Source organism: Mauremys reevesii, linkage group 22, assembly GCF_016161935.1.
Source record: "Mauremys reevesii isolate NIE-2019 linkage group 22, ASM1616193v1, whole genome shotgun sequence".
In the NCBI taxonomy this organism is placed as follows: domain Eukaryota; kingdom Metazoa; phylum Chordata; order Testudines; family Geoemydidae; genus Mauremys; species Mauremys reevesii.
In genome coordinates, this window is record NC_052644.1 from 4,832,763 (window position 1) to 4,853,686 (window position 20,924).

The following is a 20,924-nucleotide window of genomic DNA, read 5'->3' on the forward strand; positions in this document are numbered from 1 at the left end:
AATGTTTTCCAAAGTGACTATTCATCTCGGCAAGTATCAGGGGGTAGCCGTGTTAGTCTGTATCCACAAAAACAAGGAGTCCGGTAGCACCTTAAAGACTAACAGATTTATTTGGGCATAAGCTTTCCTGGGTAAATAAACCTCACTTCTTATTCATTTTGAGGGCCTCATTTTTAAGGGGTCTCACGCTGCGTAACTGGAAGGGGCTGATTTTCAGAGGGCAAGTGATCAGCATTTTCTGAAAATCAGCCCTCCCTCAACACACTTTTAAAAGCATCTCAAAATCTCTACCCGGGTCTGAAAATCTTAGCCCGTGAAATGTGACTCCTCATCTAGTGGTTACAGCAAAGGACAACTCTCCACCCTCCCGCAGATCTGAGACCAGCACCCTGCAGTCCCGACACTAAACCACTAGACCCCACTCCCCACCCAGATTTCAGAACAGACCCCCAGAGCCCTGACTCCCAGCCCCCATCAAAACATCAGAAGTCGGTCTCGGGGCCAGCGGGCCCCTTTTCAAACCTCAGCGATCCACCCCAAAAACTGGCAGCATCTTGCTGGATTTTTCTTTCCAGAATTCAGCTCAGCTTTGGGTGGCTGGATGACTCAGGGAAATCAGACTGCCTTTGCTGTCAAATTAGGAGCAATTTGAGCAATTGGGCTCTCTGCAGATGTTTAATAAACTGCTGATTATTAATCAATGTGACCTTAATATTTTCCCTGGTTAAGCCTGGAAGACTTTTGCTGTCAGCATAAATGCTGCTAATTTCACTAATGCAATTGATTAGGAAATTGGCCCCGGGTCAAAGATGCTAATTAGCACTAGAAATGGTGCAGGACAACAGCTTTATTTGAGAATGGGGAGGGGGTTGCATTACTTTAGGACCAGAGTAATTGCCAAATCCAGGGTCCTGAGAGATGATCTGGTGCCTGTAGGAGGAAGGAAATTGAGCCCAGGAAGGAGCAGGGATGTGGAGTTATGTTATATCCCATGTGAATCTCGCACTCAAACATACAGACATCGCTACACCAGGGAGTGGTGACAAGGGCCCAGATCCTGCACGATATTTACGTGCCTGACTCCCTTCGGTAGCTAAAGGTCTTTGAGGACCTAGAACTATGATTTCTATCAGCCGTCTCCTAGTCCCACTAATGGCAGCTGAGTTTCCCTCCTCATCTTTGAAGAGTCAAGAGCCCAGGTGATGCTGTCACGGCAACCCCAAAAGAGGTCAGCAATAACTCTCCTATCCCAGCTGATGGGGTGTGGGAAGCAGCAGGAACCCCCTGCCCTCTCTGTACAGGCTCAGAGACATACTGAGAGCAGTAAAGGGATATTTTAAAGACAGTGTTGCCTAGTGGGTAGGTTGCTGGCCTGAGACTCAGGACGGAGTCTATTCCCATCTCTGCCAGCGTAAAGTCTCTTCCAGAGCTGGTGGTGAGATATCACAATCTGGGACGAAAAGTCGAAACCCTAAAAATTTTCACGAACCGAGAAATAAAATAAAAAAATATTTCAGTTGGGGTCAATTTAAACGTTTCCTTTTGATTTCAGGCATTAAAAAAAATTATTTTGATTTGCTGAACTGTCTGAACAAAAAGTAGTTATGAACTAGAGAACCAGAAAAATCAGAAAATCATTCTGAAAATATGTCAAAACGAAACAATTTTGAAAAAATTTTCCCCCAAACATTTTTCAAGTAGAAAAGTCTGTCAAAAATTTCCTGGGGAAATGTTCCCTTTTGACCAACTGGTATTTTCCAACAAAAAAGCGTTTTAGTTGAAAGATTCCCAACTAGCTGTGGTCGTCTCCTGCCTGTGTGCCTCAGTTTCCCCAGACATGGGGAGAATGAGCCAGAAGACTTCCTTTGAAGAAGGCTTTGAAATCCACGTAAGTATTACAACTATACGAAGCCACGTCAGCGTGCCAGTCCTAACAAAAGGAAGTTCGGGTACCAGAACGGCATCTCGGCATGGCTTGACCTCTAGGTCACCTGTATTCTAATGGAACAAGCACTGCTCAGAGTCAGGACTCCTGGGTTCTAACCCTGACTCATTGTGTGACCTCAGGTTTATCTATCAGGAATAACGACAGCGCTCTGGTCCGCTCCCCAGCTCACCCGGTGTCAGGAAATCGGGATTAGTTTGGTTTTTTTCAAAGTAATGTTCACCAGGATATTTGAATGTGCGAGGGTATTTCCTATTGCAATACCCAGATTTTGCATGGCACTTTTGATGCAAGAAAGGGCGCAAATATAGGCTTACCCCCAAAATGATAGCCTGCAAGGAAAGCTTTGCAGCTATAGCTTGGCACCTGGCATGCTTTGCAAGTGGAAGCCAAGAGGCAGGTTAGGATCCTCATTTTATAGCTAGTGTAACCTTGTCCAAGATCATGCAGTGTCAGACCTGAGAATAGAACCCAGGAGTCCTGGTTCCCAGGCCCCCACCCTTCTCTAAACCCTTGCTCATACCCCCTCTCCCAGTGATCCTGACTCATATGTCTCCCTACCCCCAGCTCTAACCCCTAAACCATACTGCCCTCCCAGAAACAGAACCCAGGAGTCCTGACTCCTCCCCCTGCTCTAACGCCTACATCATACTTCCCTCCCAAATACAGCAAAAGAACCCAGGCATCCTAGTCTTCCCCATCCCCTGTCTCTAACACCTAAACCGCACTCCTCTCCCAGAAACGGAAGCCAGGAATCCAGATTCCCCCCTCACAACCCCTAGGCCCCACTCCCCATCGCACCGCCTCTTTTCCCCCCCTAAGGCCCAGCTGCAACGATATCAAAAGCAGATCGAGTTCTCAGGCACCCGGCATCCTCTTGCCAAGCTCATCATTATCATAATTCCTCTCCCAACAGATCTTGGCTCCACACGCCAAAGGAGAGGCAAACTAAGCCGGCTGTGTGTCGGAATCCGTCTGCGCGTGAATGTCCTGGGGGGGGTGGCCAGCATGGGGCTGGTCTGCCCAGCTCCCCTGTAACAATAGGCAGATGTTTATCCCTATTTCAGGGAACACATGTTATTTGCCTGATAACTACCCCGCGGGTAATGACAGTAATCAGAAATCGCTGGAAGCCTGTATTCTTCTGAGGCAGTTAATTTGCTTAATTACACACTTGGAAGCTGCATTATTTAAATGGTGATTTATTGCGTGGCTAATCAATGCTATTTTCTGTGCGCTCTGGGTGCGAGGGAACGCGCACATGTGTCGGAATGGAGCAGCCGATGCCCCTTCGATAGGACAAGGGCAGGGAGAGCTGGGGGGAGGGGGTCACAATGCCCTCACTGGGCACGTATCAGGAACCCCCAGGAGCTGGCCGAATTTGCTGTGGCTGGTCCACCCAGAGGATAAAAGTCTACTGCTGCTAGCAGCTAACGAAGTGACCCTTCTAGGGTAATTTTTCGGAGCCAGCGACTAGGGCACTGGAGTGAGATCTGGATGCTGTTGCCGGCTCGACCGTGGACTTGCTGTCTGACCATGGGCAAACTTGGGCCTCCACTCTCCCCTCCTGGCCTTTGCCTGTCTTGTCTATTTAGCTTATCAGCTCTCTGGGGCAGGAAGCCGAGGGGAAGAATGGCCACAGCTGGGATGCTAGCGGAGCCAGGATTCAATTCCTCCTTCTTGTGCGGCCTGGGACGTGCCAACGTAGGCCCAGACCCTCAATCACCCGACTCCCCCGGATTGCAAATGCGGGGCAGAGCCGATGAGGCGGGGGGGCGGGGGAGGGGATTGATTGATGCGTGTCTGAAGCAGGGCCTGAGAATCAGCTTAATAAAAGTGCGAGCCCTGGCACTAGTAAGTGTCACCGGTGCACGGGGGGCAGGGGGAGTTGAACACAAGACAGACAAGAAACCCCCATTAGTACTTCGAAAGATAATATTAACAATCTCACGGGCTTGGGGCTGGCCGATCTCATGATGTTTGGGGGTCCGACCTGTGATTTTCATACCTTTAGGGTGGGTCACGCTAGGTCAACAGCCCTGCCTTGCCCCTCGGGGAGCTGTGTGTGGGTCAGATTCCACGATGATGGGGGTCAGCGTACATGGGGTATAATCCCTCTTTACTTCATGATCCATTGGGTTTCTTCCCCCAGCATTGATCACTAAGGGGCCGGGGGGTTCTTGCAGGTGGGCACAGTGGGGGGAGCCCCAATTCCTTCTGCTTCCCCGCAGCTTTCAGCTCTTACCTTTGCCGGCGGGGCCAGGCGGGGGGCTCCCTTCGGCCCGCAGCCCCCACGGGGGCTCGCCGTGGCTGGCGAAGTCGCGCATCTTGAGGTAACTGATGGTGAGGCGGACGATGGAGGCTTTGTCCAGCTGGCTGGTGATGGCGCCGGGCAGAGGCAGCATCTTGGCCAGCTCGTAGAACTCGAAGTTCTCCTTCCCGCGCCGGGAGCGGGCGGCATTGCGGGATTTCTCCTTCCGCAGGGCCTGCAGACTGGGGGGAGGGGGAGCACACACAGAGCGGGGTTAGAGAGCGCGAGGCTCAGGGGGCTGCTCCCCACCCGCCATCTTCCCGACTCAACCAGGCAACACTGGTCCCCCTCGCAGCCACCACACAGAGCACTGCCACTGCCCTCGCCCCCCAATCCCCACCCAATGTGCAGCCACCCAGCCTGCCCCCCAATGCAATGCAGCTTTGGAACATTTTCCATTGTGGGTGGAGCCACGATGAATTTTTTCCCTGATTTTTCGGAAGGGTCCAGACCTCTTGGTGCTCAGTAGCCTGAACGTGGCAGGCTGGGAAAGAGAATTTGCCTTCCAGGATGGTTGCAGAGGGTTACTAACTTGGCAGGGGCTCTGGGGAGCGCAGAAGGGATAAATGAGGAATGTATTGGCCCGTGGGATGCTCAGAGGGTCTGACGCTGGAGGGGAGAACAGGGACCCAGCACCCCAAACGCTAGTCCCCTAAAGCTAATAAGTGGAGATATACCAATCTCCTAGAGCTGGAAGGGACCTTGAAAGGTCATCGAGTCCAGCCCCCTGCCTTCACTAGCAGGACCAATTTTTGCCCCAGATCCCTAAGTGGCCTCCTCAAGGATTGAACTCACAACCCTGGGTTTAGCAGGCCAATGCTCAAACCACTGAGCTATCCCTCCCCCTCATTCTCATTTGCTAGCTCCCAGGCACCGGAGCACAAGTCAACCCTTGCATCTGGCTCTGGACAAGACACTGTGACAAGGGGGTCTGAGAGTGGCCTGGTCCTGCTGCTTCCCGGACCGTGTCTGCTCTACGGACTCCAGACCCCCGGCCTGACCCCCCGGCCCCCTCACAGCAAATTAAAAAAAAAAAATCCCTCACTTTTTTTTCTTTAAATCACAATTTTTAAAATAGTGCGTCTGGTACCCCCAGCACGGAACGCCTTCAGATTCATGGATTTCCCAACCTCCCCTTAAGGGTGTCCTCCTTTTACAGATGGGGAACCGGCGGCCTGGGGCAGCCTGCCCTAAGCAACCCCGCTCAAGGGGGACTGAATTGAACTTTGGTCTCCTGAAGCCCTACCTACTAAGTCCCCCTTCCATCCACAGCCAAAGAGGGACCGTATTCTCTGAAGCACCAAGGGTGCATCTATACTGCAAAAAACCAACCCCATGGCACTGAACCTCCAAGCCCGCAGCTGACTCAGGTTCACGCTACGGGGTTTCAAACTGCAGTGGAGATGTTCCTGCATGAGCCGGAGCCTGGGCACCGAAACCCAGAAAACGGGGTGGGTCTCGGCATCTGGACTCAGCCCGAGTGGGAACGTCTACACTGCAGGTTTAAACCCCGAGCTGACAGTCACCGCAGGGCGAGGGGTATCTCTGCCACCACACAGCCCGCTGCAGAGCTGAGCAAATAATGGGTTTTGCAGATCAGGCACCGAACTGAAAAATAAAATAAAATTTTAAAACCTTTGGTTTGATTCCACTGAAACAAATGTTGTTGTTTTTTCCCCCAAAAATATTGCGTTGAATTAAAAACTTGAAATTTTTTTCAAAACAATTAAAACTTTTTGGTCACCTCGAAAGGATTGTGTTTTGAGTCAGCTGTTTTCGGGCGTTTTTCACCCTTTTCTGTGATTTTTCTTTGAGGATTTTTTTTTAATTTGGGTGTTTTTTACCCTTGTTTGTGGGGATTTTAGTTTTTGGTTTTGATTTGGGTGTTTTCCACCCTCTTCTGTGGCTGTGTGTGTTTGGTTTTTTAAAGGCCAATCTGAATTTGAAACGGCATTTTAAAACAAAAGTTTTTTGCAATAAAACCACCTTTTTCCCTCCGCTGAAGCTATTTGTGCCCCGAAGTCATGGATCGTTTTGGAGCACAGAGAGCTGCATTTCGCCATGAAAAGTCTGTTGAAAATTTTTCCCTCTGCTCTAGACCTGAGCACTGCTGCAGCTGCCAGGCTTGGCTGGCGGGATCCCTAAATGGAAGGGGCTCCCGCTGTGGGGCTGGTGGCATCAGATGAGGGATCCCAGGAGCGGGTGGGGCAGTCGCTGGCACATTTCCGGTTAGTCCCATGAGGCGGGATACACAATTCTGGCCATGAGTCGGCCCGGGAGTTGCCGGGACTTGTTTGTCTAGCGTCAAGTCTAGACTCACGGAATGGCTAATAACCATGGAGCGCTCTGGGTCCTCTCCCCATGAGGACACAACCCTCAGCGACGGCTCCCCAAGGACACCGGGGGAAAACGCTCTACGCTTGGCTGCTAGCCAGCTCAACCTCCAGCTGGGAGCCCCGCCAGTGGCCGAATGGAGGGGGCTGCATTTGTGTGGGATGTTTCAGCCCCAGGGTTTCCGCCTTCAGAGATATGGTGGGGGGTGGGGAAGACCCTTAAAAGCGTCAGAGCGACAGTCCGGTTCAGTGGCAGACGTTTGGAGGCTGGTCCCTGCTACCCCAGGATGAGACTGTCAGCAAGTGGGCCTGGGAAAATCCTCACCGCGGGGAGGGTCTGGAAGAGCAAAGGGTGCAGCAGGAGGGGGTACAGCAGGGGGTAGAAGGCAGGACTCCTGGGTTCCATTGCCAATTTAGGCGGAAAAGCGTTTAGTGAGTTGAGCAAGAAGGATTTGAGGTCAGGACCTCCGGGGTCTATTTCCAGCTCCGAGAGGGGAGTGGGATCTAGTGGTTACAGCAGGGGGGGCTGGGAGCTAGGACTCCTGGGTTCTATTCCCAGTTCAGGGGCAGGGGGAAGTGATGTCTAGTGGTTAAAGCAGGGACTCCTGGGTTCTATTCCCAAGGGATGAGAATGAGGACTAGTGGTTAGAGCAGGGAAATAGGAGCCAGGACTCCTGGGTTCTAGTCCAGCTCTGGGAGGAGAGTTACTTGGGCCAGTTACTTCTCATTGGGCCTCAGTTTCCCTCAAGGACAACACCATCTCCGGGGTGGGGTGGGGGGTTGTCTGGCTCTATTAACCCACACCTGTACGGTGTTTTCAGACACGCAGGTGGAAGGGGCTGTATATGTGCAAAGAATCCATCCTCTTCAGCATCTTACCAGGGCACCGGCTGATTCTTAACCAACAGTCCTTGCAAGAAGTCCCACTCTACGCTAACGCACTTCACCTCATTGCCGAACGGGGCTGCCATCTTTACTCGGGGCGCTGTGCTCCAGATCGGCCGACTTCAGGCAGTCTCTGAGCGGCTGCCTCTGGAGAAGGGCCAGGCCGCCTACAGGAACAAGAGGCGAGAGAGGGTCAGTTTTCTTCCCCGCCCCAGGGAGCCAACGCACGGACGGAGGAAGCGCCCGTTGCTGAAGACCCAGCTGCTGTTGCCAAGGGCTAGGGGATGATGAAGAAGAGGAGAGACTAGGGTGACCCCCGTGGGAGGCAGTATGGCCTAGTGGATAGAGTATAGGCCTGGGACATGGAAGACCAGTGTTCTAGTCCCAGCTCTGCAGAGTGACCCTGGGGGGGTCCCTTTCTGTGCCTCAGCTTCCCATATGGGGAAAATAAGCCCCTCCTTAGATTGTGAGGTCTGTGGGGCAGGGACTGGCTCTCACTTGGTGCTACCATAACTCACGCCAGGCACAGCTACACTAGCACTGCAGAATGCTCCTCCTTTGCCAGGATAGCTGCAGCTACGCTAGGGGCATTTGCCGGCACTGCTGTCCGTCACAGATCCCAGCTCTTCATGCCCCTGCCTGAAGGAAGTCTGCTATGCAGACCTGGTCTTTGCTCAGGCAGGAGGCTTGGTCCCCAGAACAGGAGCTGCCCACAGGCACATGGCCTAGATAACGGTGGATCAGCTGCTCATAGAATCTCAGGGTTGGAAGGGGCCTCAGGAGGTATCTAGTCCAACCCCCTGCTCAAAGCAGGACCAATCCCCAAGTAAATCATCCCAGCCAGGGCTTTGTCAAGCCGGGCCTTAAAAACCTCTAAGGAAGGAGATTCCACCACCTCCCTAGGTAACCCATCCCAGTGCTGCACCACCCTCCTAGTGAAAAAGTTTTCCCTAATATCCAACCTAAACCTCCCCCACTGCAACTTGAGACCATCGCTCCTTGTTCTGCTGGGAGCATGTAGGGCATAAGCTAAGATTGCAGGGGTATCCTTCAAGGATAAGCAATGGAGACAGACACAATCTCTCTCTCCTTAGAATAAATGGGAGAGACCACCAGGCTCACTGGATCTCTCACCTCTACATGAGATGAGAGCAACGCCCCCCCTCTTTGACTCTGGGGTCCCCTCTGATGCTGGTACAGACCAGCACATTCACTTATTGGTCTGCATCGTGCAGGGAACAGCTGCCAGAGAGGTTAATAATCTTAGACCACTATTATTACAGTAACACCTGAAATCAGGGCCCCGTCGTGCCAGGCGCTGCTCAGACACACAGCGACCGAGATCGGGGCCCCGTCACGCCGGGCGCCGCCCAGACACACAGCGACCGAGATCGGGGCCCCATCGGGCCGGGCGCTGCCCAGACACACAGCGACTGAGATCGGGGCCCCGTCGCGCCGGGCGCTGCCCAGACACACAGCGACTGAGATCGGGGCCCCGTCGGGCCGGGCGCTGCCCAGACACACAGCGACCGAGATCAGGGCCCCGTCGCGCCGGGCGCTGCCCAGACACACAGCGACCGAGATCAGGGCCCCGTCGCACCGGGCGCTGCCCAGACACACAGCGACTGAGATCGGGGCCCCGTCGGGCCGGGCGCTGCCCAGACGCACAGTGACCGAGATTGGGGCCCCGTCGCGCCGGGCGCTGCATAGACACAGACCCTGCCCCAAAGTGCTCACAGACAGTCTAAATACACAAAGGGCCCTGAGAAGATCAGCAGCTGAGCTGGGACAAGAACCCAGGTGTCCAAATTCCCACTCCAGTGCGCTATCCACTAGACCATCACTCAGCTCTCCCCTAGTTCTTCCTCTACTGCAGTGTGTGTGAGGGGGAGCAGTATGCGTTATGTGGGGGGGGTTATGTTCTCCAGTTTGTTGCCCCCATGGGAGTGCCCGACAGCATGCCCCCTGCTGGTGGGGGTGCCCCATGCATGCCGCCCAGTCGGCTCTTTTAATTGCACTCAACAGGATACAATCTCAGAACCCCAGGGTGAGAAGGGACCGCAAGGGTCATCTAGTCTAACCCCCTGACAAGGTGCAGATTTGTTGGGTCTAAACCACCCAAGAAAGATGGCTCCAGCCTCTTTTTGAAAACCTCCAGTGAAAACGACCCTCTCCCCAAGGCGTCTGTTCCATTGTCTTACTGTTCTTACAGTGAGGGAGATTTAATCTAGATCGGCTGGGCTGTAGTTTGAACCCACTGCCCCTTGTCCTGCCCTCTGTGGCAGGAGAGAACAACTTTTCTCCATCTTGCTGATGGCAGCTTTCCAAGTATTTGAAGACAGCTATCGTGTCCTCCTTTCATCTCCTCTTTTCCCAACTAACCACATCCAGCTCCTTCAGCCTTTGCTCTTACGGCTTGTGTTCCGCCCTTTGATCATCTCTGTCGCTCGCCTCTGGATCCTTTCCAGTTTCTATACATTGGTGACCAAAATCGGACACTGTTCTCCAGCTGAGGCCTAACCAGTGCCGAGCAGAGCGGTACTGTCACCTCCCAGGACTTGCCTCTGTTAATGCAACCTAAACGGCACTTGCTTTTTTTTACAACAGCAACGCGTTGCTGACTCATGTTGAGGTTGGGATCCCCCACAACTCCCAGCTCCTTCTCAGCAGTGCTGCTGCCAAGCCAGTTACCCCCCATTCTGCGTTTGTGCATTTGGTTTTTCTTCCCTAACGGAAGCACCTTCCATTTGTCTGTGTTGAATTTCATTGTGTTGTCTATAGCCCAGTTCTCCAATTTATCAAGGTTCCTCTGAACCTTAGCTCTACCCTCCAAAGTGTTGGCAAGCCCCCCCGCCCCTCAGCTTTGTGTCACCTGCAAATGTGGTCAGCCTGCTCTCTATATACCTATACCGAGGGCATTAATAAAGATGTCAAACACCACCAAACCCAGAACAAATCCCTGGGGAACCCCCCTCAAGACCTCCCTCCAACCCGACATCATTCCATTAATCGTTACTTTTTATTTGCAGCTGTTTAACCAGTTACGTATCCACTTAATGGTAGTTCCGCCGAGCCCGCATTTCTCCAGCTTAGTTATGTCACGTGAGACAGTGTAAAAAGCCTTGCTGAAGTCCAGGTATATGATGTCCGCCGCATTCCCCCTGTCCACCAAACCAGTTACCCTGGCAAAGAAGGGAATCAAGCTGGCTTGGCAGGGTTTGTTCTTGGTAAATCCACGCTGGCTGCTAGCGATCACCCCTTCAGCCTGCCGGCGCTCGCCAGTGGAATGTTTGCGACATGGCTCTGGTAGCTCCCAGTATCAAAGCCAGGCTGACGGGTCTATAGTTCCCCGGCTCCCCCTTTTTAAAGATGGGCTCTACGCTGGCCCTTCTCCAGCCTTCCGGGACCTCTCCTGTCATTCATGTGTTTGTATCATCGCCAGCGGCTCTGAGATTTCTGCAGCTAATTCCTGCAGTACCCTGGGTGAATAGCACCCGGCCCGGCTGATTTGACTTCATTCAAATTGGTCAGAAGATCTGTGACATGTTCTTTACTTTATCCTGATCTGCCTCCCTTCCCCTTTATTGTCTGTGGTAACTTCTCTAGTCGTCCGGTCACATGTGATAGACTGAGGCAAGGTCGGCGTTGAGCAGCTCAACCTTCCTATCATCCGTTCCCAGCTCACTGAGCAGCGGCCCCACACTGTCCGTGAGTTTTCTTCTTCACCTGACGTATTTGAAGAGACCCCGTCTTGTTGTCTCCAACCTTCCTTGCCAGCTGTAGCTCATTCCTTGCCTGGGTTTTCCTGATTTCACCCCTACACGCTCGCGCTATTCCCATGTATACGTCCTTGGTGCCTTCCATTCCCTGCGTGTATCCCTTTGGGTTTTTAGATCCCTAAGAAGCTCCTTCTGCAGCCACACTGGCCTCCTGTGGCTTTTTTAAATCTTTCCTCTGCATCAGAACAGCTTGATGCTGAGCACCTAGCATTACCCGTTTTTAGGAACTGCCAGTCCCCCTTAGACTCCGTTTCTTCCTAATTGGTCTGTCCATGGGACCCTGCCTGCTATTTCTCTGAGGTGGTTGCAATCCGCCCTTCTGAAGTCCAGTGTCCTTGGTTTGCTGTTCTTGTGTCCTCCTTCCTGTAGGATCTTGAATTCTATCAGATCCTGATCACGTCCTCCCAAGTTCCCGACCACCTTCGCCTTCCCAACGAATTCATCCCTGTTGGTCAAGACCAGATCCAGAATGGACGACCCCCGAGTTGTTTTCTCGACCTCCTGAACCAGTCACCTACAGGTGCTAAGAATTTGCGGGATGGATGATGTTTGGCTGTGATAGTCTTCCAACAGCCACCAGGGACCCCTCAGCCTGGGACCGTGGACGGGAACTCCCAGCATGGGCACCTGTCACCACTGCCCTTCTCCTCAGGCCCCCACCCAGGAGTAACCTGGGGGGAGGGGGGCGTTCCAGGGTGATGTTGCCGTGGCAGCCCCAGGAAAGGTGAGGGGTGTGGGAGCCCAGTGAAAAGGGGCAATTTAATACATAGGGGAGAGGCAACATGGCCCAGTGGGCAGAGCACTACGATGGGACTCCAGAAACCTGGCTTCTAGTCCTATGCGGCGTTGAGTATCACAGCCCTGCTCCCTGCCTCAGTTTCCCCTCCCACCCTTTGCCAATGTATACAGTGAACCCTTCGGGGCAGGGGCTGTCTCTCGCTCTGCACCTGGGCCGTATCCGGCCTGAGGCGGGGGCTCCCGGTTTTCACTGGGGCCTCCACCATAACAACAATAAGGGACACAGAGAGGTTAAGGCCAGACACCCCCGGGAGTAACCTGGGCGTGGGGGGAAGTTACAGGCCTTGCTCCCGGCGAGCTGACAAGCCGCCTCAGCATATGGACAGAAGAGGAAGGGTACCAGGGGACAGAAAAATCTGACAGAATCTGACGAATTAAGGGTGTCATTAAGGCTTAATTAAAAAAAACCCAATCAGCTGCCATTTACTTGGTATAACTGAGACACTGATCCTGTACAGACATACACACACGCCCTGCAATAAGAGCGCCAGGGAGTTATACCAGTATAGCTATCGTGTCTGGGAAATTACCCATCTATCCTAGGAACTTATATGGTGCCCATCATCATGGTACCTCATAATTTTCAATGGATTTATCATCATAACCCCATAATGGCTGTTATCCCCATTTTAAAGATGGGAAAACTGAGGCTCAGAAAGCCTAAATGACTTGCTCAAGGTCACGCAGGAAGTCAGTGGCAGAGCAGGGCATGGCCCATAGGTCTCCCAATGCCTAAGCTAGAGTCCTAACCCCTGGGCCACCCTGCCTCTTGTAGCCAAGCCTTTCGACAATCATGGAGCTGACTTTCCCCCTCCCCCGCCCCCAAGGGAACGTGGGCTGGTGGTTAAAGCCCAGAGCTGCACCTCAGGGCTCCTGGTTTCTAACCCCCAACCCTGGACAGGACCCTTGGCCTCTCTGTGCCTCGGTTTCTCCCCTATGAGAAAAACGCTCACCTCCTCCCGGGGTGGGTGGGAGCATAATTAATGGCCATAAACTGCACTTCAGGAGTTGGGGCATAGATAGACCTCCCCCCCCCGCCCCGGCGAAGAGAACCACTGACATCCGTTTGCACAAGGGTCCCTGCTGTAGACCAGCCCCGATTCTGTGTCTGCAAAGGGCTTTGAGAGTCACTGGCCAGCAGGGACTAAGAGGGAGGGTAAAGGGTTAAAAGGCACCATGATGCCCAAGGAGATGCAGGCTCAGCTGCTGCAGCCTCAACCCAAGGGCTGCCAGTGGCGAGACCAAGGGGGGTGTCCAGCAAGGGAATAAACCCTGAGTTTAGGGATCAGACTAGGGCAGGGACCGTCTTTCTGTTCTGTGTCTGTACAGCCCCTTGCACAATGGGACCGCCTAGGCGCTACCGTAATACACCTAATAGCAATACCAATGTGCAGCAGCTGGCAAAATGGGGGCCTGGCCCGTGACTGGGACTCCTCAGCGCTACCATAATACACCAAATGCACAGTGACTAGCATGGACACCAGCAAGCACCACAGCTCCTGCTGGGGAGATGCACGTGAGCCAGGTTGGGGAGGGGGGGAGGAACTGCGGGAGGGATCAAGAGGGGGACGAGAGCCTGAACAGCCCCCCTCCCCCGTGCACACAATGCACAGAGTCAGAACAAGGCTGCGTGGCCACAAGCACTATCCACTGCTCCTGGGTTTGAGGTCGAATGGTGAGTCAGTGGCAGAATCCAGCAGTCTTGGCTCCCAGCCCCCTGCTCTAACCACTAGCCCCCACTCTCCTCCCAGAGCTGGGGATAGAACCCAGGAGTCCTGGCTCCCAGCCCCCCTGCTCTAACCACTAGACCCCACTCCCCTCCCAGAGCTGGGGCTAGAACCCAGGAATCCTGGCTCCCAAGCCCCTGCTCTAACCACTAGCTCCCACTCCCCTCCCAGAGCTAGGAAGGGGGTTCTCAGGATACAGAGGGTGGAGCGAGCTGCCTCCCCTCTTTTTCTGCCCTTCCCCCACATCCTTCCCAGCCACCTTGCCGAGGTGCAAACTCCCTGTTGGCTCCTCACAATTTTCAACCTCCAACCAGCTGCGTGACCCAGTGAGCCCGCGGCCCTGGAGCAGGGGACAGGGGTGTTCAATGCAGAGCCAGGGGAGCCCCGTGGTATAACTCTGGGCCGGCCACACGGATGCAAATGCTGCGGCTGCAGCTTCCCACACTCCTCCCAGCCACCCCCCTAGGGCAGCAGCACAGAGGAAGCTGCCTCACCCCCGCAGCGCTGGCAGAAGGGGGCAAGGACTCCCATAAGCCTCTTCTTTGCCTCTTCCCCTTAAGCCAGGTGCCTCAGCTGGAAAGGTCTCAGTTGACTCACCACCCCCAACCTCAGGGCACATCCCAGCTGGATCAGGGGCTCCCATGGAGGAACATTCACCCCACCCCCTCATGCTTCTCATGCTTTCAGAGAACTATCCACGATGACGCCCAGTGTCTGATGCTCACCAGGAATCCAGGTTGCACCCGACCCCGCCGTGAGCAGCATCTCCTGCCAGGCTGCTGTCCTGGTGGCTTGTCTGCCACACGCACCCGTAAGTGTCCAAATGTTTTGGGTTTATCCTGGGATCTCAACGCACTTCACAAAAATGGGCCCGGGATCACTGTGCCTGTTTTACAGATGGGGAAACCGAGGCACGGTGGGACGTGAATCGCCCTGTTGATAGTGAATCAGGGCAGTGCTCAAAACAGAACCCAGCAGCAGTCCTCCTGACTTGCAAGACCATTGATTTAATCTACTAGACCCCAACCCCCTCTCAGAATCAGGGAGGGAACCCAGGAGTCCTGGCTCCCAGCCCTTCCTCCCCACCCCCCTGCGCACGTGCACACACCACAGAGTCTCTCCCTCTCTAACCCTGAGCTCATGTTCCTTCTTTAGATAACCTGAGGCAAGGGGGGGTGTGCATGAAATTAACTTGGTATGTTAATTTCACGTTTTACACTCTAGGCACACGCACGGCCCATCTGGATTTTGATCATTTATGAGAAATTACAAAATTACACTTTAAAAAAGGAACATTGCAGAGGCCGAGTGGGTCTGAGCTGGTTTTCTTCCCCCATGAGCGGGAACTCCCGATCAGAACACCCCCCAACTGGCAGGAACATTGGGGTCAGGATCCAGACGCTGTCACTGGCCTTTTGCCTCTCAGGCTGACCCAGATGGCGGGTTCCACACTCTCCAGGATAGCATGAGCCCAGTTCTCCATCCCCCTGCACCCTGTGCCACCACAGGCACCAGTGCAAACTGGGGAGGTGGTGCTCTCCCCACCCCCACTTTGCACTGGTGTATCGTACATGCAACATCACAAATTGCTCGTTCCTCTCCATAGTACGGCTCCTAACAACCTCCCCTCCCAATCTTTGTTGTGATACCCAAGTGCCTCGCCGTCTTTCACGCAGGTACCCTTGCAGCCCCTCTGTGAGATAGGGAAGTGCAGATGGGGAAGCGAGCAGTACGTCTAGGCTGGTGCCAGCAGTGTAATTCCCAGCTCAAGCAGACATACCTGTGCCAGCTCTGATCGAGCTAGGGTGCTAAAAATAGCGCGGTTGCTGCAGCGGCGTGGCTGGCAGGGGAGGCTAGCTGCCCTGAGCGTCTACGCTGGGTTTCAGAAGGGATCATGCTCGGGGCTCACACCACCACGGGTCCATGGCTATATTTAGTGCACTAACTCGATCAGAGCTAGCCCGGGTACGTCTACTCCTCCGGCTCCTGTGTAGACATATCCAGACAGACTAAGGGATTGTCTACACAGGCAAATTGACCAGAACAGCGCCCTTCCAAAGTGGAGTAATTATTATTTTATTGCTACTAGGTGTATTATGGTAGCACCTAGGAGCCCCAGTCATGGACCATGAACCCATTGTGCCAGGCACTGTACATTTTTATTACTATTAGGTGTATTACGGCTGTACCTAGGAGCCCCAGTCATGGACCAAGGGCCCATTGTGCCAGGCGCTGTACAATCACTGAACAAAGACGATGGTAGGTTTTGTTTTGATAATTCCCTGCAAAATTTTTGACAACAATTGACACATTCTGGCAAAAGGTTCTGATCGAATCAGCACTTCCCAGCAGCAGAATGCTGTACAACCAACTCCAGTCCGTACCGACCCCCGTGAGATGGCAGTATCTCTAGCAGTGAGACGGATCCTTTCGGCAAAGGTCAAGGAACCCCAACCCCAGATTCAACCTTCGGGGTCCCAGCCAGCCATGCCAACAGCAGGAAACACACAGAGCCGGGATAAGCTTCAGCGCCCTTGGGGGACATTGGAGCGACTGTTACAGCAAGAGGGGACTGAGAGTTAGGACTAGAGAAACAGAGCGAGATTTCTGACCATCTCAGTCCACTCAGGTTCCAGGCAGGACTCAGGGCGATAAAGTTGGTCCCAATTTATACCCAGAGCAGCCCTATTATTATGATTAGTTATTTGTATAACCACAGCATCTAGAAGCCTTAATCAGAGATCAGGACCCCATTGTGCCATGAGCTATACATATTAATTGCTATTAGGTGTATAACGGTAGACCTTTAACACTCCCCAGTCATGGAGTAGAACCCCATTGTGCCATGCGCTATATATATTTATTGCTATTAAGTGTATTACGGTAGCGCCTTGGTGCCCCAGTCATGAAGCAGGACCCTACTGTGCCATGCGCTATATATATTTATTTCTATTAAGTGTATTACGGTAGCACCTTGGTGCCCCAGTCATGGAGCAGGACCCATTGTGCCGTGCGCTATGCATACTAATTGCTATTAGGTGTATTATGGTAACACCTGAGAGTCCCTGCCTTAGAGCAGGACTCCACTGTGTACATTTTAACACTGTTAAGTGTATTACGGTAGCACCTAGGCACCCGAGTGATGGACCAAGCCCTGGTGCCAGGGGCTGTACAAACGCAGAACACAAAGACAGTCCCTGCCCAAAAGACCTTCTTTCCAGTCAGGCTTTGTCCATACAAAAAGGTGGTCCCACCTTAACCGTCCCAGTCTGAACAATAAGGGGACCAGAAGACTACCACCATGCTAACCAGCCGAGTAATGGAGGCTGTGAGAGGCAAAATTAAAAATCTGGAATTCAAATCCTACCAAAGATAATAGCAAGGAACACGAACTCCAGCAGGGTAAGTGTAAAAGGATAATAAAGCAGGTAAAGAAAGAATTTGAGAAGCAACTTGCTAAAGACACAAAAATTAACTGTCAGAATTTTTTTTCTAAGTACATCAGAAGCAGGAACCCTGCCCAACAACCAAGAGGGGTCACCAGACGATGGAGGTGCTAAAGGAGCACTCAGAGAAGACAAGGCCATTGCAGGAAGCTAAATGAATTATTTGCATCGGTCTTCACTGCAGAGCATGCGAGGGAGAGCCCCACATCAGAGCTATTCTTTTGGGATGACAAATAAGAACATAAGAATGGCCATACTGGGTCAGACCAACAGTCCAGTATCCTGTCTTCCAACAGTGGCCAGTGACAGATGCTTCAGAGGGAATGAACAGAACAGGGGAATTATCGAGTGATCCATCCAGTCTCAGCTTCTGGCAGTCAGAGGCCATGGGACCGTAAGGGGTACCATCGCACACTGATGTGTCAATAGAAGTGGTTTTACAACAAATTCAGAGATTAAACAATAAAAAGTCACCAGGACCAGATGGGTTTCACCCAAGAGTTCTGAAGAAACTCAACTATGAAACTGCCGAACTACTCTCTGTAGTACGTAACCTATCACTGAAATCAGCCTCTGTACTGGTGGATAGCTAATGTAATGCTGATTTTTTTTAAAAAGGCACCAGAGGTGATCCTGGCAATTACAGCCCGGTGAGCCTAACTTCAGTACTGAGCAAACTGGTAGAATCTATACTACAGAACCGAATTCTCAGACATAGATAAACATGTTTTGTTAGGGAAGAATCAACATGGTTTTTGTAAGGGAAATCATGTCTCACCAATCTATTAGAATTCTTTGAGGGGATCAACAAACATGTGGACAAGGGTGATCCAGTAGACATAATGTACCTGGTACTTTCAGAAAGCCTTTGACAAGGCCCCTCACCAAATGCTCTTAAGCAAAGTAAGCAGTCATGAGAGGACCGTCCCCTCTTATCCCTTGAACCAGTAACTGGTTAAAAGGATAGGAAACAAAGGATAGGAATAAATAGTCAGTTTTCACAATGGAGAGTTAAACAGTGGGGTCCCCCCCAAAATCTGTTCTGGGACCTGTACTGGTAACATGCTCATTAATGATCTGGAAAAGGGGGTGAACAGTGAGGTGGCAAAGTTTGCAGATGACACAAAATTATTCGAGATAGTTAATTCCAAAGCTGACTGCAAAGAGTTAAAAATGGATCTCACATAACTGGGTGACGGGGTAACAAAATGGCAGATGAAATTCAACACTGATAAGTGCAAAGTAAGGCACGTTGGAAAAAAATAATCCCAACTATACATATATAATGATGGGTTCTAAATCAGCTGTTACCACTCAAGAAAGATCTTGGAATCATCGTGGACAGTTCTCTGAAAACATCTGTTCAATGCGCAAAAGAGATAACTAAGGAGGGAGACGATAGGGGTCTATAAAATCATAAATGGGGTGGAAAAAGTGACTACAGACGTGTAATTTACCCTTTCCTGCAATACAAAAACTAGGAGTCACCCAAGGAAATTCATAGGCAGCAGGTTTCATACAAAGAAGAGGATGTATTTTTTCACACAATGCAAAATAAGCCTGTGGAACTCATTGCCATGGGATGTTATGATGGCAAAAAGTATAAATCACTTTCTGCTTTACACTGAAGCAATTTGGTTCCAAAGTGATTTGATGTGATGGCGACTGTGCTCGATCCTAGCCGAATTTCCATTATCGCCCAGTTCAGCAGTAGCACGAGCAGAAGTTGCAGACTGGTTGGAGATTGTGACTCAGGACTCTGCTTTCTTAAGTGTTTGTCTCATGCATACACACCCCAGCTCACCCTTTAAGTAGCAGCTGATGTTGCTGGAATTTTGATGAACCCCGTTTTCCCCTGAAAAATGTAGATTTATCAAACCTAAAACACTCTCGGGAAAGGGTCGGTTTGGATGAATTTCCCAACTTGGAAAAAAGTTGAAAAAAGTTCCAAAATTGTCAAAACACGTTATTTTGACATTTTCTGAACAAAAAGTTTCTGCTTTTCATTTCTAAATGTAACTTAATTGACACTGTTCCAGAAGATTCAAGGACGGCTGCGATGGTTTGGACACACGTCAGGGATGGACGCAGATAGGGTATCACATATGGTGATACTGATCAGAGTGCAAGGAACTAGAAACAGAGGAAGACCAAGGATGCGTTGGATAAAGATGGTGAAGAATGACACAGAACAAAAGGGTTTAAAGAAAAACAATGCCATAAAGCTGGTACTATGAGAAGAGATTAATAAGACTGGTGACTTTTCAGATGGGAAAAGAGACGACTAAGTGGGGGATATGATAGAGGTCTATAAAATCATGACTGATGTGGAGAAAGTAAATAAGGAAATGTTATTTACTCCTTCTCCTAACATAAGAACTAGGGGTCACCAAATGCATCCAACGAAGTGGGTATTCACCCACGAAAGCTCATGCTCCAGTACGTCTGTTAGTCTATAAGGTGCCACAGGACTCTTTGCTGCTTTTACAAATGAAATTAATAGGCAGCAGGTTTAAAACAAACAAAAGGAAGCATTTCTTCACACAACACACAGTCAACCCATGGAACTCCTTGCCAGAGGATGTTGTGAAGGCCAAGACTATAATAGGGTTCAAAAAAAGAACTAGATAAGTTCCTGGAGGATAGATCCATCAATGGCTATTAGCCAGAATGGGCAAGAATGTGTCCCTAGCCTCTGTTTGCCAGAAGCTGGGAATGGGCTGATGTGGGATGGATCACTTGCTCTGGTCATTCTCTCTGGTCATTCTCTCTGACTGGCATTGGTCACTGTCAGAGGACAGGATACTGGGCTAGATGGACTTTTGGTCTGACCCAGCATGGCCGTTCTTATGTACAAGTCAGAAAGTGATTGAAAGACTTCATTCAGCCCCATTGTTGCTGTTTAACTGATGGATGGGAATCAAAGACAAAGAAGAGAGACACACACAAAAGGCAAAAATTGGAACAAAATATTTCAGTGACCCAAACAGAATTTTTGTTTGTTTGTTTGTTTTGCATTGTGGAAATTTTTGAGATTTTGACTTTTTGTTCCAACTTTGAGGATGATTTTTTTTTTTGAAATCTAGGAAATTCTCAGGAGACGGGAAAACCATTTCCCACCCAGCCCCAATTAGCAGTGTTGACAAATCTAAACTGTCCAAAGGGTTTGAGCCTGCCCAGATAAAATGCTGACACCAGCTTAAAAAATCCTGAGATTTAAAATAAATCAAGAAATAAGAACATAAGAACGGCCAGACTGGGTCAGACCACTGGTCCATCTAGCCCAGTATCCTATCTCTGACTGTGGCCGATGCCAGGTGCTTCAGAGGGAATGACCAGAACAAGTGATCCATCCCACACCGGCCCATTCCCAGCTTCTGGCAAACAGAGCCTAGAGACACCATCACTGCCCATCCTGGCTAATAGCCATTGATGGACCTATCCCCCATTAATTTATCTAGTTCTTTTTTGAATAAATCCAGGGTTCTTTTTATTTGCCTTCTGGGTTTTGCGCCTTTAGGAATTACGTTTTCAAAATTTCTCTGACACCCTAAGGGCTAGAAACTTGCTTCTTTTTCTAAATGAAAGTTGAGATTCTCACATAATGGCATAATTTCAGGAGCTGGGATTTTAAGGAGGAGGCAGCAGTGGCAAAATATCAGTTTCATCAACACGAAACTTCCTTGGCAGCGTAACTGAC

General features: G+C 51.2%; 1 protein-coding gene across 1 annotated transcript in view; it reads right to left on the bottom strand.

The window, feature by feature from the left end:
- The window catches only part of NPAS1 (neuronal PAS domain protein 1), a 96,110-nt gene that overhangs the window by 67,222 nt on the left and 7,964 nt on the right, over window positions 1–20,924 (bottom strand). The window contains exons 2-3 of the mRNA XM_039511042.1: window positions 7,469–7,641; window positions 4,191–4,438 (exon numbers count right to left, since the gene is read on the bottom strand). Coding sequence (XP_039366976.1) covers window positions 4,191–4,438; window positions 7,469–7,560 — 340 coding nt within the window. The 5' untranslated portion in view covers window positions 7,561–7,641. The remainder of the gene's footprint in view (window positions 1–4,190; window positions 4,439–7,468; window positions 7,642–20,924) is intronic.